At 36.4% G+C, this 25,421-nt stretch overlaps 1 protein-coding gene across 1 annotated transcript in view; it reads left to right on the top strand.

Annotated features, from left to right (window-relative positions):
- MCPH1 (microcephalin 1) overlaps positions 1–25,125 on the top strand; it is a 135,585-nt gene extending 110,460 nt beyond the window's left edge. The window contains 2 exon segments of the mRNA XM_055713904.1: positions 19,105–19,342; positions 21,357–25,125. Coding sequence (XP_055569879.1) covers positions 19,105–19,342; positions 21,357–21,412 — 294 coding nt within the window. The 3' untranslated portion in view covers positions 21,413–25,125.
- The last annotated feature ends 296 nt before the right edge of the window (positions 25,126–25,421 follow it).

Below are 25,421 nucleotides of genomic sequence, written 5' to 3'. Positions count from 1 at the left end.
AATAATGCTTTTATTATTACAGAAGCATCAAAATGTTACTCTGCAAAATGGCAATAGAGGGCAACAAATAAAGAAACATAATTTTGGTTTTAGCATGATTTTGAAAGCCAGTATCCTGATTTCTGGGTAGTTCAGTTAGCAGTCCTGGACATGTAAATTCTGCCGAAAGTCTCACTGTAAGCCTTTTCTTTCACATTTCCAAAATGTGAAAGTAAAACCTGATAATATTCTACAGATTTGACGTTGCTTTTGAGACTTCTTTTCTTATATCTGTTTATACATCTACTGTTGACATCTACTGTTGTTCAGCCCCTCTTTTATTGGCACGTGTGTGTTTATTATACCTAACGAGAAGCAAGTCCTCTCAGTACCTTTGAAACTGTTGAAAACTTTGAATTAAACTGGAATTGGGTGTCCTGCCTACAGGAGCACAATACAATCCACAGCTGAATGCAGGTTCCACTGACTAAAACTTACTCTTGTGGCTGCAGGTAGAAATGTTATGATGTGCAACCTAAGGCATATGGAGGTTTTTCTAAGTATATCAACTGCCAGTCTAACAGAAGGAATCCTGAGAATATTTACCTTCATTTATCACGTTTGCAGCAGAGGTGGCAGAAACCACCTGCCTGGCATCGTCTTGCTTTGAATACTAGGTCAAAGAAGGCGCTACCAGGCCATTGCTTTCTGCAATTCATATACTGCTTCTCTGTCTTATATTCTACTGCTATTAGTTTGTCTGTTACATCTGTGAAAGCTGGAATAATCCCTATATTCATTTGATACATTGCTACAGACAAGAAAGGAACTTCTATATATTCAGGATGAGAATGCAAATGACTATTTTTATTTAATAAAGACAGATTGTTGAGCCTGGCACTAATTTTATCCTTTATTACCAGTGAAGACATGAGAACTTGAAGTACATCCTGCTTCCATACCAGGGAAATTGGCTCAAACTGAAGGAGGAAGACAGCGCGTAGTTTTTTGTGGACTGTGTCCTTTAAATGTTAGTTTACAAAGGCATTCTGAGTCAAAAGGCCAATTTTATCCAAAAGATGTTTTTTAAGACATACATAGCATACTCAGACATACATAGCATTTTCAGACAAAACAGCCAAGATGAGACAGTTTCAGAAACCTGTTGGACTTTATGGATCCATGTGATTATTGCTCAGGAACACATTCTGGGAAGGATGCCCACCTGCCTGTGTGGCTTCTCTGGCTGATGGACTTGATTTATGCACTTGCGACATGATTATGTCCTGTAATGATTTACAAGTAGCTTGTGACACCCCAACTAGCTGCTAAAAAGAGCTGTTTTAGCTACATAGCTAATTCTCCAGGATAAAGCCCAGTGTCTGTAATTCCTTTTTACCACTTTGTAGTCCTTGCTTACAGCACAATGGACTCATATGTCTCACTAATAGGATCCCAATGCCTTGCTACACTATGTTCACAAAAACTTTTCATCGGTTACTTTGCTTCTAATTTTAATGTATCTGCATTCAACTGGTGTGGACTAACATGGAAATGAAAAATGAGAAAATGTAAATTTTTTGCTAAATGAAGGCGCTAAGTGTTGACAGGATGGCCCATTCCAGCCCAGAATTTTCTCTGCATATAAACATAGAATACATTTTGTAAATGAAAACTGCATTTTATGTTTGATTGCCTTTGGGTTTTGTTCCAAGTTTCTTGAGAGGAGATGATCCTTAAATGAGAAGAAACACTAGCATGTGTTTCCATAAACTTAGATGGGAAATACTGTGATAACAAGGCATCAGAAGAGCAAGCAAAACCTGGAATGAGGAAGCTGACATTAACATATAGATATTAAGAAGAACAGAGCCAGGCCTAGTCATCTTTGCAGCCAGTATTGCTAGGCAGAAATAGAGGTTTATATCATTCTATTTATACAATGTTGGTATATTTCTGGCTTGCTGCAATTTTAACACTTTCTACTTTCACATTATTGTCTGAACTGTAACCTCGCACTTCCAGAAAATCAGCATCTGGGGAAGCTGTGTTGCCATATAAAAAGGCAATCAAAGTTTTATTCTGTTTTTTCTTCCACAGTAGCAGAAGCCTGGTTAATTTTATGTGCCTTTGTCTGTTTTTTTCTTCTCTGTGGTGTTGCACTGTGATTGTGTTTGCCTGTATGAATCATTACAAGCTAGCTGGCAGATGGTCACGTACACTTTGCCAGAGTGCTTGATGCTAATAACAGGCAGCTTTTAGCTTTTATATAATTTTTCCTAGAGTAAGTAATGTGTGTTATCCTAATGACTAGAAAATCATGCTTGTTTTCAGTCACTGCCATCTAAATACTTTTATCCTTCAGTAAAAAAGGTTTCTCTGTGCATGTTCAGCATTTCATGAGTGAAAGTTAAGTTGCATGGATGGATGGTAGTGACAGAAGAATTAGTGTTCCGTCTTCTTTATATGAACAAAGTGGAAGTATAAGGGTTTCATGAGACCACTATGTGCTAGAAAATCTCCTGGCTCCAGCATATGAATGATTTTTTGTTGGTTAAGCCATTGGAACCCCACAGGGGCTATATAGCTAAAGCTTCAGAAATCCTGCTTTGTCTCGCTTGATCCCCACACTTGTTACGGTACAAGGAAATTGTCCATGTATATTTTATTGCATAACAGTAAATCACACTTATATGCCAGCGTTTATCTGTAATGGTTAAAATGCTATCGGTCCAAAATACATTCCATTTATTTAAATGGTGAAATTGTAAAGAACTACTTCTGTGTAGAGCAGTAAAATGTGTATATCAAGTAACATTGTTTTATAAGAGGAAAAATGTGTTGAATTATGTGCTCTTATCATTATAATATGCCATAGACACATTTCATCATTTCATGTTTTTTTTAATACCAAGACTAACGTTTATTTAACAGTAGGTCTAGATGAAATAGCTGAAGAAGCCAAAATATGGTGGAAGAACTTTGTGGGGACGTTTATAGCTATCTTTATGTTGGAATAGGAAAATTTCTAGTCTAACGGTTTTAGTGGAGACAGCTGTTGAGATGCTCTTGTTGGCTTTTCCTTATCATAATTGCAGTACACTATATCCAGGCAATAAAATTAGTTATAAATCTGACTCCTTCAAAATTCAATGTCATGCAATGGTTCCAGCAGTAGTGAATCTTAGTAATTTAATTAAAGTTTCCTTATTTTTAACTAATTCCTTGCTCTGCTTCTCTATTTAGTCATAATCAAAAGATTATATTGCAACTCCACTTATGTTTTTGCAGGAGCATATGACACTAAAGTCCATGACAAGGTCTCTAGAGTGTAGGATCATGGCCTACAGACCTGATAAGATATTTTTTCTGAATGTATTTCTGAGTTACAAAGTCTTACTCATCTCCTGAGAATATTAGAATGTACATTTTAGCTGATACAGCTCCTCTTCTCAGACTCTTTCATAAGCATGTCTTAGGTTCTTAGGTACAGTCTTAACTGCTGCATTCTGTCCTCCAAAATCAAGGCTGAATTTACAGCTAATATGAAGAAAATACTCCATGAGCCTGTGCCAAATTCTGTCATGCTAGTCTTAGTTGCACTGATATAGAAGTCGTAACAGACTGCTTTGATTCCTAACCCCTATACCTTTTGCTCCAACCACATGGGGAAAAAAAAATCACTTTTAAAATTTATTTGTAAGATAGTTGCAGAACCAAATTCCAGCTTCAGCTGATTTATTTTGCATTGTTTTTGATTTATTGGGCTTATGATTGTATGCATTTATATAGACATACTTCTGTTCTTGTTCTTACTAGTTTGTGATTTATTATGTGTTGATGAGATTCTGTTGTAGACCTTGGAGGCTTTTTCAAAGACAAGAAGTTCCATTGTCATGCTTTTCTTACAATGATTTATGTCTTATGTATTGAAGTTATTTATCAGAATTATTTAAAATATTGCCTAAATTCATAATTTTTAAAAACATTGTTATTTGATATTTGCCTAAAGTTGGTCCCAGAGGCTGAAATCAAAAAAGGGCCTCACTTTGATAGTCAGTATATTATTATTATAAAGGTAGTTTTTCTTTGTTATTTTCCTCTGAACAGAAAACTGGACTTTGGATCTTAATGAATTGTACAAATCCAAAACAAAAGATGGAGTCTGCCCCAGGGACCTTTTGATCTACAGAAGAATATTTCCATCCTTTATTTTCCCCAATCTGGCTGAAAGGTCACACTTTACACATATTCTATTTTACCAGATTTATTTGTGGCCCGGAGGCTTTATCAGCTTCATCTCAAGTGGAAGGCTGGAAATAGTTGACATGAGGGACTTTTACCTGTGGAGCTGATTCCAGGCATCCTGATTCGGCTGACTTTCAATAGTCTTTGCTGCATGGCATGACTATTTTTAAAGCTATTGTAGAGAGAGAAGTTTAATGGGAGTATGTTTGCCCGAGGGAGGGGAGTTTTATGGGTAGTCTGAACATGGTAGAATTTTGTTGGCTGTTTTAACAGTAACTGTTAATTAGTATCTTTTAAACTAATGCATTTTGGACAATCTGGGGAAAAAGTGTAAAAATTCTGTTTAATACTAACTTCCTAAAATCAAAGGAAATAAACATTGAAGAATCAGCTTAAAAGGGTCCTCACTAGCATGTTAAAACTGAAAAACTTGTCCTTAATCTTCAGTGGTCTACCAAAAGTTTTGCCTCGCCTCAGAGTTTCCTGCCTGAATCAAGGTAAGTTTTAAGGGCCTGAAAGAGCTGCAGCTTCCATGCAAGGAAGGTCAGACTCTCCATGTTTGTTATTATTGTGTTATTATTGACATTCTGGGTTTAGTCTAACATGAAGGAAATAAACACCGATGATGCTGATTAAGAAGTTTTGCACAAAACTTTGTCATATGAAATTATATAGCTGAATTGAAGGTGGCTTAGAAGAAAAACTATATAATAGGAATGGCATAAATAATTGAAAGCTCTGTTTGTCCCATCCCGCTGAGTTTTCAGTGTGCCTTACACACACAGCTTAAAAAACAAAAGGTGTGCCTTCTTGAAGCTGTAGCACAGTGTGATCACGTTGTCATCTCTATGCTGTGTGGATCAGGCTGGTTGCTGCTTACTTATGTAGAAGATGCCTGAAGGAAATACATTTGTTCATCTGACTTGCAATTAAATTATGTTTTTTCTTGATTTTTTGGGTTGCTTTTTTCTGGAGGTTAGTGAAATCACTTCTCAAATTTTGGATTTTTTCAGGATTAACTGGACCATTTCTATTTTAATGCTGTCTTTGGAGGATGTTGCAGACATGGTAGTGGCCATTTCTGTTATCAGAAATCTTCAACACCCTCTACTAGCTTCAACCATTTACAGTGCATGTTTCTTCCACTGCATTCTGGATTTGTCTAGAACACAGCCCGGAGTAGCTGACTGGGGTTGTAACTAAATTTGCCTGAGAAATTACCTTTGGTTTATAAGTGAAAGAAGCAACACTCTCCACAAAGATACAGTGTGCATATGGACACCTTTTAGCAATATTTACTTTACTTATCCAAAATGGCATTTGTCTGAGTAATTATCCTGTTGTAATGTCATTTTAAGTTGGAATTTCTGCCTTGGTGAATCAGCACTTCCAATTCCGCAGTTAAATAAATTTAGAAATAAATAAATTTAGAAAAGAAACCACATATGTTGTAAAATATAGACTGTATTGTACTTAACCAGACAATTACGTTATGTTATGTTTGCAGGTCTGGTGTTTAACTTCTCATGGGAAGTTGTCTTTCTCATGGTAACTGCAAATGAAATAAAGGTCTTTCATCTGGAATCTAAACATTTTTAAAAGTGTGGAAATTAAGAAAAGAGGGCATTGTAAATGATTCTTATTACTCTGATCTCATAGATCATGCTGAGGAAAACACGGAATCATTTCCAATTAAAAAAGATATTTTCCAATGATATGTTAAAGGAGCTAGCAAGTTATAATAGTAGGTGAATTTTGCTGTACAGAATAGTGTACTTCGAGTATTCTGGTGTTCTTCACAGCGATGGTATTATGTTTGTGCAGCAGCAGGGGATTTGATTACTACTTTTAATAGCTTTCATGAGGCACTATTAGTGAAAACCCTGTAACCTGTGTTTCATCTCAGAGAACTGCATGCCATAAGTAAGTGCACTTCAAAAGCCAAATTGAACTGAATGAACAAAGTAACCAGTAAGGATGTTCTCTTGAGCATTCATTCTTACCATGATGAATGATGCTTGTTTTTCTCTTCTCTTTAATTAGAATGTTTCTACATTTGCCAAAGAAAATGTTGGAATGCGGACAAAAACTGGAATTATAGGAACAGGGCTTGATGTAATAGCTTATTTGTAAAGGAAACACAACTTGTTTGGTATTTTATTGAAACAGGAAGTTCAGAACCTCAGTACACACAAGCACAACAAATTCTCAGGTGCTAGTTGAGTCATCTGTTGTTGGAAGTAGTCTCATAGAAGGCTTCCCCTTTATTTAGTTTTAATCTTCAATTAACAAAGGGAAGGAAATTACATACAGATTTAGTTTTAGATTATGTGCAAAGCTCTCTGTTGCTTTTTGGCTGTCACCCTGATGTGCATGCTTTGTGAGTATACCATGTTGACTCAACAGGAGTGTGTCTCAGTGAATGTATTCAGCTTATAACAAGCATAAGAAACCTGATGTATTGATTTCATTTATGAAATAATGTAAAGCTTGCTTAATCAAAATATTCTGATTTTTCCTTCTTCTAATACCTGATTTCAGCTTTACTGCAAACTGTAGAAGTAATCATCTGTGACAAGGTGATAATTGATGAAACTACTGTTTTAAGTTTAGCATGGGATTATTTATTTTTTAATTGTCATGTTTATTGGTAATGAGAGGTCTGTTAGAAAGCAGAGAAGAGCATGACAGTACCGTGTAGTTTTGTTTAGCAGTGAAGTCTTTAAAAGGCACTTGGAAACGTATATGTGTTTCTTCTCTGTGGAAGACTGCTTTTCCCTTCCTTCGAGGTCTGTATGACACTTGCCTGCTTTGAATGAGAAGGATTTTATTGAATTCCCTCCAAATCCCATCATTACTGTTCCTCTGTTTAACCCCAGGAGTACTCCAGTGTTGTGCAGTGAGTTCTCCTTTCCTCCATCAACAGTCTGAGCAGTGATGGCTTTGTAGCTCTCCCAGTACCAGTCCATAGCGTAAGGATAAATGCATTAGCACTGTAATTGGTAATGTCATTTAAAAAAAAAAATAGCATTAGAGCTATGACATCAGCTCCTAAATTCTAAAATTAATATAATTTTAAAACAAATGTAGACTTTTTTTTTCCTGCAGCATTTGATAAGGTTACTGACAGTGTCCACTTCACCTCCTGTAGACTCAGGAGAAGAAAGCAGTGAGGTGATAGGCTGCAAATGTGTTCAGTGTGTTAGTTCACATGCTGGTAAGTGTCACCTCCTCAAAACAGACACTGGAATCAGTTATTTTTAGAATGGTTTAATTTGGTACCACACACAAATTGTCATTGTGGTTTGTAAATTATTTTTTCACCTTATTAAAATAAGTCTGTTTCAAGTGCTTATCATTAACCTGAAAAATGCTGTTTTGTTTTGGGTTTTTTTTTAAGAAAGAAGTAGAGCAAAAAAGAATAAATTTAGCCTTTGCCCTACCAACTTTCATATCTTTAAAATTACTCTGTATTCACAACATAAATTGTTCTCCCTCAGCTACAGAGAAGACCATCCCAGCTTGCTGTCACAATATAGTCAAAGTTCTTTCTTCTATAATCTTATATTATTGTCATGCTAAAAGGTACAAGAGGTCATGAGAAGAGCCTTCAAATAGAACATGTTAATCATGTCCTTTGTTTAGCACCTATGAAGAAAATGGTGCTCCCAAAGAAAATTTTTGAGTAATTGTAATTCAAAAATATGATTGATGAAAAGCACCTGCTCAAATATTTAAACACCTGGAGGTTTGTTTTTTTTTTTACTGTGTGTGTTGGCAGCTCCACTGGCTACTCTTGGTGCTGGAGGATTAAATGTCTTTGCTCTCCATACTTCACATAGTGTCTTTTCTTCTAATTTGTGACATAGATGAAGTGAAGAAGCGATGTTGTTACACATAAAGTACAGCTGCCAAGGAGTACTAATGAGGGAAATTGTAGACCAGAGGTGATTGTAATAGTAGTTCTGTCAGGAGTTTCTGAAAGCAATATGGTCTACTTTTGCAGCTGGCAGTGTCCAACAGCAGTGGCGTCCAGTTGTGTGATACCAGCTAATCTCTTTGAGTGGGCTTATTTCAGTAGTTCTCAGACAGTTTTAAAGACTTTTCTCTGTTGAACATTGATGTAGTTTCAACGGACCCTTTAGTTCATATATTTAAGAACCAAGTGTTCCCTGCTAATTCTCGTTGTGATGCACATTTCACAGTTTGCATGTAAGTACAGAGGTTTGCATGTAACTTCTGAATGCAGCTCTCTGGGTTTCTGCTGTGCTCAGTCATTAGCATGCATCTTTTTTAAAAAAAAATTTAAGAAAAAAACAGCTTTTAATTATAAATCACTTTTTCATTAATATGTGGTCTGTTACGTTGTAATAGACTGGGTGCTGAACAGAAGCTTTTTATATTTTTATTGACAAGGGAATACTTTAGGCTGCCCTACTTAGAGGGTGCATTTTTCCTCTGTTGATTAAAAAAAATAAATTAAAAGAACAAAGAAACTTTTTTTAAGTAATTTGCTGATGCCTGTTATTTTAAAGCCAAGTCAAGTTTTATTTGTCTCGCTGAAGCATATAAAAAAAAAGATTGAGAAAAGTCAATCCTAAGAAATTTGAAGGAAAACAAACTCACTGTGTTCAAGCTTTGACATATTTCATAAAGCTGTTGAAAACCAAGCCATGAAAGCCAGATTTATGAGCTTTTTTAAAGTTATTTGTAGATTCCCAAGACGATTGTGTTCCCATCACTTACTGTAGCCTTTAAAACTCAAATGACGCTTAAAAATATTCATGTTTGGCACACACTGAGTTACTGCTGGGCGTTGCAATGGCATTCAGCTAAAACTGAAGCATAGAGAGAAGAGTAGAAGAAGCCTTCACTTAATTAATTTCAGTTTGTTGAAATAGAGCAAAAGGCCTCACATATTCACATTTTAAGATAAAATTAGGAAGTATTTCTAATGTTAAGATTACTTTTAATGTGGATTAATACAACTGTTTGGGGAACGAGCCTTTTGGGAGCATCTGTGTAACCCTTCACATTTGCCAGGCTTTTCCTTTCAACAAGACCACTCACTTTGTTATTACTGGAATAGAAAACTCTTTTATTTATCAAAGCATTATACAACTGCACTTTGCCAGGTATAGCAAATCTGTTGACAGCACTGGATTTATCATTTACTGTTAAAGGAGAATGGAAGGATTCCCCACGTCCCTAATCCAGCAAAACAAATATCATTCTTTAAGCTTGCTGCACAATATCCTGTGTTGATTAAAAATGTAAGTTGGACTATCCAAAATGATTCAGTATCTAAAAAGTCCAAGGTAGTTGAAATGAGCTTATAACTTTTTATGTATTTTATGCAAATGCTAGGCTTCCATGCCATGTATCTTCATTATGTGTAGTATTTAACCAGGGGGGATATCAAGTATTTTTCCATGAACTGCAGCACGTTATTAGCTCATGGAATTTTTGTTTCAGTGTGTCCTTTCATCGGTGAAATATACTTAGCTGGAAATTTATTCAGTCTGAGTAAATGCAGATGTGTTTTCTCCCATATGATTAAACATTGCTATTTACTTCATTAATACTTCATTCCTTAAGCCACTCTGCTGACATTAATGACCTATTTCATACTACTTCTGCAATAGGTATTAGTCTGCTCAAAAAAACCCAACAAACAATTGGCCTTATGTGAGTTCAGTAAGCCTAGAGGATACTATATATAAAATATGGGTAAATGGTTGCAATATGAGGGGATAAACGCCAAGATGCAACTAATGTTCCTCCTTCTTTTTGCCATGTGAGAATGCACTATGAGATAACAATAAGGGCAAGCTGCAACTGTTATAAAAATCATAGGCTAGATTTAGTTAAGGTCATTATTTTTGTGCAGGTAATAATTAGGTTTGAAAGAAGCACCCCATACCTATATCACTACCCCACTACAACCGCCAGAAGTCACTCCATGTTCCCTTGTGCCTACTGATCTGAAGAGTGTGTGAGCTAGTGCCGAGAGGTCTGGGCTCGGCCCAACCCAGCTCCCTGAACTGAGCACATCTTCCAACGCTATTTCATCCAAATGGAGTACAGTCTGTGCCCTTGATGGCTGCTCCACAGTGGGAACCAAAAGTACACTCAGTAGGAATGGCCAAGAGATTAGCTTCAAAAGTGTACTAAACTAAATTAGTAAGGATGTAAGTGACTTTTTTGCCACAGGTCTTGTGAGGATATATCCAGAAAGACTAGATCTTTGTCAGCTGTGAGGAGAAACATGTCCATGTATATATATTACATACCTTTTGAAGTCATGGCTGGTTGTCTGAAGCAAATTATTTGGAATCTGAGATGTTCTTGGTGTGTACATTGGCTCAGTTGCATTTATTCAAGTCAGCAGAGGTAAGGGAAAATACTTTCTGAATTTACTTCCCTTCCCTTATGTTTTTGAGACATCAACTTGCATGCATTTAAAAACTGAGTTAGATGGAGAGTCCTACCGATAATGCCAGATACAAAATGGTGGATTCAACATGACTCGCTTAGTTCTGCTCCACAGAGGACCCATATATAGTCAGATCAGCTCTTTGTCATACACATAACGAGGCCACCACACCAGCACACATAGGGATTGTTGACATAAAATGTACAGCTATCCCATCCATACATTGCACTTGTGCTAAGCTACCAGGCTGGAAAACCTGATCAATCATGACCTAAAGGAGTAGAACTATAGGCTGACTGTCAGTTTTTTAATTACTAAACTGTCTTCATCTCAACCCATGATTTTTCTTGCTTTCACCCTTCTGAATTTTCCCTCCATCCTGCTGAGGAGGGTGCAGGCGGCTGTGTGGTGCTTAGCTGCCTACCAGGACTAAATCACAGTAGACTGGAATTGAAATAACCTCGAGACATATAAGGAATGATCAGAAATAAGTATGATGGAGTTCAGTAAGGACAAGTGCAAAGGAGAGAGAAATAATCACCTGCAGATTAACAATGCAATATTTCTGCCAAAAGAGCAGTTCAATATTTTAGAGAATCCAAACCAATATACGTCACCTATGTCATACTCTGATAACAGAAGCAGGCGTACTAGGATGTGTTAACAGGCATGTTGTGCATAAAATGCATTAATTGTCTGCAGTGTGCAGAGCAGTGGTGGGGCCTGAGCTGGAACACTCTGTCTGGCTTTGGGCACTGCACTTCAGGAAAGATGTGGATCCATTGGAGAGAATCCAGGGAAGAATAACAAAATGATCAGAGGTCTAAAAAATATGACCCATGAGCAAAGAAAGACTGAAAGAACTGTGTTTGTTTAGTCTAGAGAAGAGAAGACTGAGGGGAGACATGATAACTGTCTTCAAGTATTTAAAAGGTTGCTGCAAATAGGAAGAGAAGTGGCACTAGGACAAGAAGTAATGGGCTGAAAATGCAGCAGAGGCAGTTTAGGTTATATTATTAAGAAAAGCTTTCTAACTGCAAGAGAAGATAAGCATTGGACTAGCTTGTGTACAGGGATGGAGAATGTCTGTCTTTGAATTTTACTGGGATTCTTGGGGGCTTGTCACATGTAGCATATGTACCCCTCACGGTATACCAGTGATGCAGGGCTCAGAGTCCTATGTGCCACAGTTGCATACTGCTTTGAAGCGATGCATGGCACAGTGCTGCTTTATTGGTATTCAGGTAAGGAAGACACTTCCCAATTGTAATTGGTAATTATTTGCAGAATTTTGACATGAATTTGCAATTGCAGTTTGCAGTCTTATCACTGCTTCATAGTCACTTGAGTTTAACTCTCCTGAAATAAGACAAGAACAAGGATGGACAGGTTCTTGAGGTATTTCTGAAGCAAGGTTTAAGTTTCTAATCCTGAAAAACCCTTCCTTTGCTAGCAAATTTTTAATGGAAGGATTTTTTTAAATTTCAAAAATAATTAGTTTGTGTTGAAACCAAATATGTTTAATTCAGAATCTTTTTGAAGTTATTAATAAATAGTTACAGTAAAGTGACCACATCTTACAATCTTAGCAGAGTGGTTTTAAGTGATGTATATTAGAAAAACAGCTCCTTGATTTAGAAATCATACTTACTCTCAAAAAGTGAAAAGACTTATTGTTTTACCCTAATTTCAGTTTTATTAATCTATAGTTGATAATGTTGATATTAAATAGTATTTAAAAATAGTCCTACCTCTGGAAAATAAGGAAATTAAACTAAAAATAAGTGAATTTGTTATCTTTTTTCCTGCAAAAATTTGCTATGCCGGAAAAAATGGTTCAAACGTCTTCCAGCATAATTTTGAATATCCGCCAAACAGTAGATTTATTTGCCAAACATTTTAATACAATATTCCCATTGGGACTCAGTCTTTCAGAGAATAAATTGGTGAAATTAACTTTTCTTATCAGTCTACGGGATTTGAGAGAAGCAAGGTTGTCTGCCAACACGCAGTGGAAAGAAACAATATCAGCTAAATTGTCTGGATTCAAGTGTTCTTCCCTTCGCCCTCATCTTGGCCAGGAAACACATGAAGGACTATAAAGAGGAGGGGAAGAAACTGTGTTTTGAAGAATTTTCCAGATAATATAATCTTGACTGTATGCCATTTCTGCTTCTTTTACTTTCTTTTTCATTTTTCAAGACCAGACACTGAAGGTTTCTTTTTTTCTAAACCAAATTTTCCACTCTACCTTCCTCCACTTCTGGCTCCTGGCTTTGTGCACCAGTTGTCTTCTGTCACACAAACATATACAAAGTGTGCTTGTATGTAATCTCCATTTGTGTGCGTGTGCTTGGGTGCTAATGTAGCCTTATCAAGCATTCAAAAAGTATGTTCTCACTCCTGTCTGTCTGAAGGCCTATGCTTCTGTAATTTGGCAGAAAGAGAGCTTCTGTTTTAGCCAAATTATATTGATTGCCAATGAGAAAGTGCTGTTTCAATAAATATTCAAAAATAAGGATGCAATATTTGTAAATAAATCGCATGAATGTAGCAATCTGAGTTTTGCTCTGAGAATGAAAAACATCGCTAGCAATAACAAATGCATCTCATGCCAAAGGGTGGAATAAGGTTCTGGGTGCTGTTAAAATAATAGTATGATGGTACAGCTGGAACCACCGGGGGTCTTGCATCTACGTGATGTTCCATTCACTTAGGTAAGATTCTTCAAAGCTGAGGATCTATTTCTTTGTGAAACACACTGCTGAAGGAAGTTGTTTCCAGCTTTTAACGTGCTCTTTTATAAAGGAGAGCACCAATTTATTTCTGTAGTACAGCATTCCAATGTGATTTTTAAGTGTTTAGTGAATACTATTTCAATTCCAGTATTCTCAAGGTATTAAAAAAATCAGAAAACTACTAAAATAAATCATAAGGAATCAAACTAAAACTATGAGCTTTTAATTGAAGTAGAAAATACATGTCACACATTGTTCCTACAAAAATAGAATTGCTGTTTGGTTGGTTTCTTCTGTTCTCCTATTAAACCTGGTATTTAGAAAGATGAAAAAGAAAGAATTTCTTCTTTGTCCTGCAGGAATACTGCATTGTTAACACAAACTTCCTTGATCCCTGTAAACTTCTGCAGATTCTGCAGATTCCTCACCGCAGGATAACTGTACTGTCAGAAGCCTGCACACTGCAACACTCTCCTCTTTATCAGAAGCAGGCTGATGTTCCACTTGTGTGGATGTGTGTGAGCCCTTGATCTTTACGTGTACATGGGGTTCCACATATGTATTTTTCTTTTAAATTGTTACTAAATGATGGACTGTCAGAAAATGCATATAACCATGCAAGTGTAGTATTTCCTTACAGTGTTGTAGTTTTGAGTGTGTTCTTCACAAAGTCTTTGTACAGAATTACAGTAACTGAAAATGTAAACATTGCTTGGCCATTTATCCATACTGAAATCATATGAATATTAAAATCTTAGAGCTTAATGTTTCCCCAGCAACATCACCCAACTATATTAAATGAATGTGCTATTTTATGTGTCTCTTTTTGTTAAACTTGTACATTATCGAACCATAAAGTCGGAGTTGGGGTGGGGTGAGGTGTGTTTTATCAGTTTTATGGTTTTCTGTCGTTTAATAGTTGCAGAGTGATGAACTAATTCATAGGACTTCAACAATCAGATCCTTTTCTTTTTAGTGAAAATGAGCAATTTCTCATCAACTGCAAATAAAACAATACTTGGGTTTTGGATGGATATAAACTATAAAATATACAATCTTCTCTCTTCAAAATGTTATGTTCAGTTTTTCCTTCTGCTGTTTGCATTTAATAAAATGTATTTATTATTTTTGCAAGTAACAATAACCAAGATATTATTACAGCTTTCCGTAAGTTCAGTAAATACTTCATTAAATATAGCCTTTTCATATATGTGTTGGTAAGTTTTCCAATCCTATATTAAATGTTCAAATAGTAATGATAAAATAAATAGTAAGTTTATTTTTTTAGATTTATTTATCTCTGGTGAATGAATGAAATTAAGATTAAAGATTTACCGTAATGCATACGCTGATTGTGTAATGCAAGCACAAATATTCAAACATGTATGATTATTACAGATGGCTACATTTTATATATTTTTGAAGCTAGTACTTCACATTTTCAATTCTAGCCTAGAAATACATCAATTGTAATAAATCATAACCATATTCTGCATTTAGTTTTTGTGAAGTATTATTATTCTAATAGCATTTTAGACTGGAAATTTCTTCATGTCATTATCTGGAAGTACACTGAAAATTGTGTGCTGTATAAAGGACATTAGTAGTTTCAATGCTGAAAAATTTCCAAGTACATCCAGAAAAATTATTTTCTTACATTTTCTATTGCATGAATTCAGGTATCCATTCAGAGATTATACTTTTGTGGGACTTGATGGCTCTCTCCTAAGCCTCATGAAAAGATCACATTTTTGCACTTTTATGGGGTTTTGTGTTTGTTCCCGCACCCCACCCAGCATGAGCTATTTTAATAATGTTCTAGGCAAAGATACAAAGTTTTGGATTTTTTTATAATATATGTTTTTTTGGATTGTGGGGCTTGAAAATCAGTCACAGGAGGGACAATAGTTGGTGAAATGTTTTTTTTTTTGGGGGGGGGAAATGTGTGCGTATAATGAAGAAAGGCTCTATTTCTTTATCATACATTCTCCCTAAGTTTTACTTCTGTCAAGACTGATTTTTCTTTCCCTTTCAAAACTTAGGTTTAAACAAATGGTCCATTTATGAGAAATGCATACGTATAAGAGGCATCTTCCTGCCGTCCATTCAGCTAGTGAAAGAATGGAGTACTTAGGTTCTCACCAAGAAGGGTACATAGATGCTTTTACAACATTCTGTTCTTCTGTCCATCTGCTAATGAATATAATTTGAAAGGAAAACTGGTGCTGTCTGTTATAATAGAGACTGACACAATTGTAACCGTAACTACTGATACATACACAATTTGTGGAAACAGTCACTTTTGGGGTCTGATATTTTCCCAGGCTTGGTCTCTGCTGAGGAATTATTTATTTATTTGTAAAAGCTTACACGAAATGTGTATGGTTTCAAAGGGCTGGGAGCACCCCTGGAGTGCCGTGAAGGCTTTGATGTTGCAAAGGCAGCTGAGTCAATTCAGGGCTAATAGCTAGATTGTGCCCTCTCATCCCACCGCCAAAGCCTCCGTGGTCAGCGAGCTGCCTTTTCAGCAGCTGGCTAGTGGTGGTTCTTTCAGGTTAGTGGGCTGGAAAGCAATGTTAGCCTTTCAGACTACTCCCTGAGCTCTGAGCATAAATGCTGTGGTTTTTCGCTGTCTCTAAGACCTGTGCATGGACCCAGTGTGCTTGAGCAAATCCAAGCACAGCCTGTCGGGAAAGCTGCGGTGGTGGTGGTGGTGATCCAGACAACAGCTCGTACATAAATGTGGCATTCCATGCTGAAGCATTCCTTTGATGATACCACCGAGACGTACTGTGTTCTTACCCTGTCCTCCTCTCAAATGCACCGAGCTGGAATTCTAAAGGCAGTTTAAGGAAATCCTTTCTATAGCATGTCAGCTTTTCACTTGCCTGGGTTCTCTTAATATGTACTAAATGTATAGAATGAACCATGCTGTTTATGGACATCAGCTGAATTGAGTGCTGTTGGGTCCTTAAAATTTCCATTTCCTGATCTAACGATTAGCTGTGTACACATTTGCTTTTGATATTAATTTAATCCAACAATTATTTCTATAGGCGGATATATCATATAAATGAGTTTCCATTACAGTGGCAGCAAATCCTTTCAAGGGAAACATTTGAAGAAGGGGGTATACAATAAGCCCTTTTAAATCATATTCCCTAAAATGTGTGAAATAGCAGATTGCAACAATTTATATTTGGTGTTTTCTATCTAACACAAGTCCTATTGCATTTTTTAAATAAAATCTTCTCAATCCTAGTAATTTTCATTTTTAAAATCTTAGAGTTCCGGGTTTACAAAAACAGTATAAATTCTGTCTTTTCTAGTTAAATCTTATTTATTTTAGATAAACTAGCATTAAAGTCTCATGATAATTCTCTCTCTTCTGTCAGTTGCAACTTATTTGTGCTAATAAACAATTAGAGAGCACTCTGTGTCAGATCATCTAAGATGGCATTGCATCTGTCATGAGGCTGTTCTGAGGCTGATTGTTATTTTTCACTGTAGTGCATTCTTTAATTTGCTGACCTTGCTTACTACAAGCACTTCTGTAGTTTCACAATTGCAGTTTTTTAATTCATTAAAATGAATGATTGCCATCCAAGTAATACCAAAATCACAACACTGCTCTGTACATCGGAGATTGCAAAGTACTCGGTTTACATTCTTGAGCTAGTCCCATTTTAAGACACCGATCATGGCCTCTAAGCCTCACAAGATCCATCAGCAAGTGGGACTCTTAGAAAATTCCAAATCTGATACCATATATTAAAACTGTGCAATGATTAGTTTTCTGGTTTTCATGACATCAAGATGCCCAGCAGACAGATATTCATAGAAGAGAATTCTGCTCAGGTGGAGGTAGGGAGTATTCTGCTGAGTCCAAAACCAGATCTTCTGCATGTGTAAAGTATCAGGTGCCAACTTAAGTACAAGAAGGGACATAAAATATATTTAATGAGTTTGGGTCCTCCAAAACCTGCAATATAGCTCTGCTTTGATACTGTGATCAACAAAATTATTTAGCAGCTCTTTTGACTTCCGTGAGACAGGATTAGGTACTCTGTCATTCATAAACCTAAATTCACAGAAGAATAGAAAATAAAGGGTATTTCTTAGATTGTGCTTGAGTCTTTTTGGCCTGCTTCATCCATAACAGTCACTGTCTTTATAACTTGCCAAATTCAGAACACAAAGAGTCAACTTCATTTTATTCTCAGGAGAGCAGCCATGGAATTAACTGTCAGAGAAAGGTGAATTATTTATTGATGGAGGAGATATCAAAATTCAGATTGGGATTGACTTGTCCAATAATAGCAGAGGGCAGGGGCACAGAATCAGAGCTATGAAGTGTCATGTCAGCGTGGGCTTCACACTTTTCAGGTGCTTCATTTAGCTAATTGATCAGAAGTGCTAAGGCAGTTCACTTTATCTAGGGATCTGTGAACATGCTGTGGAACTGTTTGGTTTTAGAAAGCCCTGTAAACCAGGGGAAGACTCTTACTTTGGCTGCACATCTGCCAAGCACATATATTATTGTATTAAATTCTTAAGTGCCTATGGTTTCACAGCAGGTTTGTGGCAGGACTGGAGGAAAGAATCCACTCAGCAAGTGATTTCTTCCCCTGTTCCTCCTCACTGACTACAGTTTCACATTCAGATGTCTCATATAAACCAGATATATACCGAGCGACCTTTCCTTTATGGAATGTGCTCATGTTGATCATCTGTAATATGAAACATTTATTCTTGTTCTCATCTTACTGTTAACTCCGGTCTCATTATAAATTTTCCAAACTTTTACAAGAGATACGGAATCAGACTTGTTACATACATGAATTTGGCAGGTCAATAGCAACCTCGCTCTAAGAAACAGAAGATCAGTTGGGGTTTTTTATTATTTTAGTGTTAAAACTTTGTATTGCATATTTTGATGCGTACACTTGTATGCACTACTTTTATGCACATTATAGCTAAAGGACGTGGCTTTAAGTGCTGAACCACTGTCCTGCCTGTTATATACGGAGAAGAAAATTTGCCTCATATAGATCACACAGGTTTTTATTATAGTGATGCAGTGCTACAGGCTGCACAGCCTTCACACAGGATTTATTTTTATGTTTTTGTGGAGACAAAAGGGTTTCTATGAAATGCTTTGCTCTGACTTCTGATGTATTTGTGTCACTTCATACATCTGCGAGAAAATGCAGTTTGTGTCTGTGAAGCACAGGAGGGAAAGAAGAGGTTCTAAAGCAGTTTAAACTCTGAATTAGATACATTTGTAAAGCTCCCCAATACAAACTGATGAACACTATTTATTGTGAAGGCTTTCACAGTTTGTATTTGTGCTGCAAGACTATAATTATTTATAATACCCTTTAATATATCGGTGTGATGGCCAGTGTTATAAATGTAATAGAGGTGAAAAATAATATTGTCACGTGCTTTGAGAAGTTTTGTAGATAAACCATCTGAGCTATAACAAAATAGTCTCAGTTCTGGTTTGGGAATTATATTGGTCAAGTACAGCAAACTGTTTTTATAGTTTACCCAAGAGTTTCTGATACACCTGAAAAAGTCAAGTTCATACTCATATACTATAATTCTTCTTTTCTGAATTAAAGAATACAAGGATTTGTTTTACTTTGGGTAGAAATGCAACATATTGGTTAATTAATTTCCTTGTTTCCTCAAACACAGATCTGCAGACTTCAGCGTCACTTATCAAGAGGAAAATACCAACAGAATGTCTTTTCCAATCAGCCTGTCATGTTTGTGTCTCCTACCAGTCAGCCACCCTGCAAAAAGCTAATTGAACTTATACAGCTGTCAGGAGGGAAAACATGCAAAGCCTTACATCGGGCAAAAATCTGTATAGGACAAAATACAGGAAAGAAGTACCGGGAAATAAAATGTTTATCAGAAAAATGGGTATTAGGTAAGACACTGAATTTCAAGTCATATAAAATATTGTGTAATATGTATTAAAAATTGACTGTAAATAGTTCACTAAACTGAGGTTATGGAGAGAAGAAAATGGAACAGACTGCTACGGTTAGGTTTTCAGGAAGGTTATCTCCATGGTGAAGACTTTCTCTTACAACTGAGAGTGCTTCATGGTGGTCCTGGTACTCACCATTGTAATTTTACCAAGGACAAATTTCATGCAAAGATTTTCAAATTTATCTTTTTTATGATTGTTTCATTTAAGAGCAAACTAAATTGTGGGGAAATCCCCATAGAATAATTTCTTTTCTAAATAGCGTTTCAATTTTAGATGTAGTGAGGAAGATTTTTAACTGGTATAAACTGGCACACCAGTACTGAAATATGGTACTTGGCGCCCTCTGATAATCTGTCCTGAATTATATTATTTATCTTATGTCTGAAAGTCAGTTTTCTGCAGTCACTATTTCACTTGTGAAAAGTTTCTTTTTAAAATCTGCTGTTAATTTTCTAAGGGTTGTTAGTCCATTGCCTTTCCATTATGGACACCACCGTGCTAACAGTTACCTGTCTGCAGGGAATCAGACGTAAAACTGCAATGTCCACACCCTCAGAGAAAAGCTTTTGATAATCCATGTAGGATTCACAGCTTCCAGGCTGACACTCAGTCTCTCTTTCAGACAAGATAAGGATGTTTTTCAAAAAGGGACCTTTTACATGCTGGAAGTAAAAAGATTACATTTTCAGCACACGCTATGTCAAACTCCTCTCGATAGTGTCTCACCCAAACTCCAGCAATAAATGTACTACATGAATTGATATTACATGGGACTAGCCAAGCAAGTCCTAATCTCTTGACCATTAATGCTATCAGATCATAACAACTTAAAACCTGAAAGAAAATACTACTAAAGAAAGGAAAAGTGAGCCATAAAGGAGAAATACTCATCTAAATGCAACGGCTGTTTGATACTTTCTTAAAGTATAAGATAAAATGTGAGGATTTGAGAGAGGGGCGTAAGAAGGCAGCACTGTTATTGTGCCTTTCTGTGGCTTCAAAGAAGACTGAAAGAGCAAGTGTGGCCCAAAAAATGTAACCAGATGAGGAAAAGAGAGGTTTGTGCAAGACGTAAAATATGAGGTAGTAAATGAAACACAAAAGGCTCACATAGTAGTACTCCAGTCATAAATTCCAGATGGACAAAGGTAATGATCTAAAGTGGTATGCAACTTATGTGGCACGTCCCACTCTTTTACTGGTCTCACCGAGTTCTGCCTCAACCCAGCTCCAGCATCTCATGAGGTACCTGCAGCTGGACAGGCCACGCACAGCCTGTATCTTGTGTATCTGGCTGCTAATCAAAAAGGACTTTGAATTCTTGGTGCCCTTTACAAATTTCTCAGTTCTCTTTTGCAGTCTGATGGTGCCTTTTCTGATTGTTATGTCCTGCTCATGAGGCACAGTTAAGCAAGCTCCAGGTAATTTTACTGATTAATATTAAAATGAAGGATTTTATCATCAAAACTCAGAGAAAAAGAAGTATTTCTATATGGTACTTTAAAGGAAGGATACAGGCCTTTGAAGCTCAGCCCCTTTCTCAGCAACTCTTTATGTAATAGTATGAACAGTGTCACCTATAAATTGCCATCATAATCAAATAAATCAAACCAGATCTGAAATTTTGTCTGTTCTTTGACAATTCACTGTTGCAACCCAGTTGGTTTGTGGCTGCTTTCTGCTGCTAATACCAGCTGCCAATTAATTTTCTCAAAGCTGACCACAATAAAAAGCATATAGGCAGACACTACAGCACCTTTGTTAAACCTATGTAAACGGTAAGTGCTTGCGGTAATATCATTTGACTGCATGTATTGTCTCTTTCTCTGGGTTCTCAGCTTCACCAATTCTGTTTTATACCAGAAAATGCTCTGAAGTATATTGTTGCTTTATAATCTGTTTCTTTTACATTTTATCTTAAATAATCCTGGTTTTCTATTTCTTGTAGATTCAATCACTCAGCATACAATATGTCCCACAGAAAACTACATTTTTCAGCTGTGAGGTAACTCAGGAGCTTCCATATGGTTGTAAGGCAACAAGCCTAGTTTGGAGTCAACAAAAAAAAATAAGCTGCGAACAAAATTTTGAAGAAAATGCAAGTTAGATATTTATAAATACAGGGAAATGTTTTCTACATTTTTATTATTTGTACAAGTGTTCACCTTGTGAAATCTTAAAGCTTTTTTAATAATGCATTTCCCTAATAAAAGTCATCTTGGTTTTATTTATTTGGTGAAGACCTTTGGACCTAAAAGTTGATTGAATTATTCACTGGGAAGAGATGGAAAAATATTTTCTAGTCTCTAAGCAAAGTTGATTGTGTTGCAGTGCAATTAAAAGATGTGGATTCAGTGTGGCTGAGGGTGCCTGAGCTAGATCTGGTGTAGCCAGCAGGAGCTGTGATACCAGTGCAGATGCAGGGATCCTGTCTTGGAGGGCAGCTGAAGGCCCATGTTGCCACATCTTCATGACCATTGCTAATTACGTTTCTTTGGTAAAAGGATAAGGTTGTCCATCATGCTCAACTCATCTCCTGGTGTAAACTTGCACTTCTAAATTGGGTTTTCAAAGGTAATTGAAGCTCAGTAATTATGCTCAGATGCATAGTTAAGGTATTTATTTCAATGCCTTTAATTGAATTTCAGTCCGTGTCTACCTTACATCTAGGCTGATATCATAAACAGTTACTGATTCTGACTCAAATGAATTAAGACAGCACATCACTTAAGTGGTAAAATCTGTTGAAAATGAAACATCTAATTAAATCCTTTAGGTATGCTTGAAAAATGTATGCAAATGTCTTCAATGTTAAATTCCTCTTCAACCTCTGGTTTTGTTTTTAGCAGGTACCAAGTAAGATTTGTATGTAAAGTATGTTGTGTAACACTTGTTCATCTATAAATGTACAACCTACTTTAAATATCTGCAAGGTCCATCAAAATGATGTGTCATCCTCATAGAGATTAACATATTATCATGTAACTTAGTGGCAGCACGTAACTCACACCTTTCAAACTCAGCGCTCCCCTCAGAGTACTGTCAGTGTAAGGCAATGGAAACTCTACTAAAAATAATGACTTCAAGTTAATATTATGGAACAATCAAGGTACAATGGTTTATAAATATTGCCGTTCTGTTGCATTGTTCTAACTCTTGGGCTTTTAGGGATTTGGATGTACTATTTCTGTAAACTTGAGGTTTATACAAATCTTTTCCTCAAAACAAGTTCAGCAATATCTGGGTGGCAGGCTTGTTTCAGGCATGCATTGCATTTGTATAGTTGCTCTGTAAAATGTTAAACGTACTTAATGGAAAAGCTCCAAGTTATGGTTATTTTATGGAAAATTAACTGAGCTTATTTTCAGAAATATGAGCACCTGTGACTCAAAAGCTTAAGATCTCATTCTCAATATCTAAGTGCTATATACCTGGTTTTAGTATATTAATTAGAAAATATAATTTACTGAGGTCTTTTCCTTGCTTAGTTTTCTGACATGCACATTTTTAACAGCTTCTTGGCTAGAAAAAGTATGTTTGATACAAAAATTTTTATGTTTGTAGAAAAGTTGGTAATCAGGTCTATCTACAAATTGTACAGTTTATAATTGAAATTATTTACCTATTTACTGCAGAGCACTGGTAACATGGTATCACTCTTCATCCTTAACCTCATGAGCCCTTTTATTAAGAAACTGGTTTCCAAGTAGTATGGACTAAAATATAAATACTTAAATAGGTTGTGACATGTGAACATATGCTTCTCAGTAGATAACAGAGTAATTTATTTGCCTTATATTTCTTAACTTTGAATATTACAGCCTCCTAGTTTCTTTTGTAGTCATTTCCTAAGCGTACTACCCATAAAAATCTGTCATTATTGATTTATATAATATAAGACTCCAAATCAGCTTTCTCATAAAGCTTCTTAAAATTAATCTCAGCTATTAAAATTGCAAAATCTTGGATCAACTTGTTGGTCTTTATTAGTCACACGTGTAACAGACTTGAAAATGAAAAGTCTAATATACGTTTTTCTAAATTAAAATGTTTCAGACAAAACAATCTGTCAGTTTAGGTAATTTCATCTGAAATTATATGGTTTGATAGAAATCCCTGTCTATCGGCTGTTCTTGCAAAATTTATAATACACAGGTAGATACAGCCAGCAGGAAATTAAATGCCTAATTTTGGTCTGAGATTAAGGGCAATAGGAGCGCTGTCCATCCGTACTGACTGTTGCTTTGTAATAGTACATAGTGAATACAGGAGAGGTTAAAACGAAATCCAAAGCCTAGCATGTTGTACAGGCAGCAAAAAAGAAATACTATTTCAGGTTTATAGCCTGGAGTCTTTCACATGAACAGCTTCTGACCTACGTACCCTAGTGCAGGTTCTCAGCCCCCTCGGCTCGGAAGTTGGAAGGCACCTTTCTACCCAAGACCTCAACAGGAAAAGGCGCCAGCTCTGGTCATCCCCTCAGTAAACCAGCACCAGGGGGAGAAGGATGAAAAGTCATCAAATGATTCATTTGTCGGAAGAAATGTGCCAACCAAAAAAACACTTGTACTTGATACGAAGGTCCTAAGGACAGGAACACTCAGAAGAAAATGCAGAACACTCAGCAACATGAAGCATCAGTGATTCGTGGGTAGTTTCAAGTCAATCAGCGCTAAGATCTTTGCAACATACAGCGCTTCACAGGTGTTCTGCCACAGAACAGCAGAGCCGCGTGCTCTCTCCTCTGCAAAACAGTACTTTGCTCACCTTATCAGGAATCTACGTTTTTTATTAATTCCTTTTTTTCTCTTAATCTTTTTTTTGTGGAGGAGAGATTGTCTTAACCTTACCTTTTTTATCCTGCGTAAATATTTTTGCCACTCATTTGTAAAAATTACTTACCTTAGCTGCTGTCTCTCCTTTTCAGACTGCTCCTGCACCCCTGCTAAAGGCTACCTCTAACAAAATCACATTAGCATGATCTTTCTAAATTAGCTTCATTTGATTAGGGATCTGTTTAAACCAAAATAAATTGAGATCCCCAAATAAGTATCATTCCTTCCTTAGATTCACATTAGCTGAGTTACTTTTAAAAAGCCATTTAACTCCCAGTGCACATCCTATTTTAACTCATTTTACTTGCATCAGCAGTATAGGTGATATCGCTCGGATGCCCAGACCACCAATATCCTTCCCCTCTTTCCTCTCCCAGAGATAAGAAGAGGTTTTACCACCCTCTGCATAATTTACTGGGGATTCACATTAGCAAATGCAGAAATACTGAGGACAAATGCAAGCATGACCTTGGAGAATATGTTGCTTAAGCTGTGTCAGAATGGTGGCAGAATTGGTGTCCTCTTCAAGGGGTATATCCTTAAAAATAAAATGGGATCCCAAATAATTTCTGTATAGTGACTAATAATGTGAGATTGGCTAAGGATGTGTTGGAAAGCAAGACTGCCAGAAACTTGTAAGTGCGTGAATCTCTTTTTTGCCCTTTCTCTGCTTTTGTAATCACTTTTGGATTGCAGCTGCATTTGGGGTGTGTACACCTAGTGAGTAAAAAGCCTCTAAAACTTTACAGTGATTCTAGTATATCAGCCACCTGGTATTGAATTTTTAAACTATAGATTTCTTGAGCTGGTTTTATATTTCTGGATATTCTCCTGACTCAACAATAGGCAACTTTTTGGAGATTGTTACTTTTTAAATAAAAATAACTGGTAAAAAGTATTGCATCACTTGATTTTTTGTGTTTATAGTTCCACTATAATAAACTTGTGTTATCTTAATTGATCTGTATAGAATGTAGTTTAGGCATGACTGCATTATGTGGTAAAGTGTTATCAGCACACACAGCACTGGGAAGCTGCTAGCACACATGCATTTTTTTTGGTGAAAACTATAATCAGCTGAGGGATGGTAAGGCAAAGGTGCTTTAAATTAGTATTTCTGAGCAGGAACTGTAGCTATGTGGAGCTATGTTTCTAATACCTCTAGAGCAAAAAATGGA

This window comes from Falco cherrug, chromosome 6, assembly GCF_023634085.1.
Source record: "Falco cherrug isolate bFalChe1 chromosome 6, bFalChe1.pri, whole genome shotgun sequence".
Classification (NCBI taxonomy): Eukaryota; Metazoa; Chordata; class Aves; order Falconiformes; family Falconidae; genus Falco; species Falco cherrug.
This window is presented reverse-complemented; position numbering and strand designations above follow the sequence as displayed.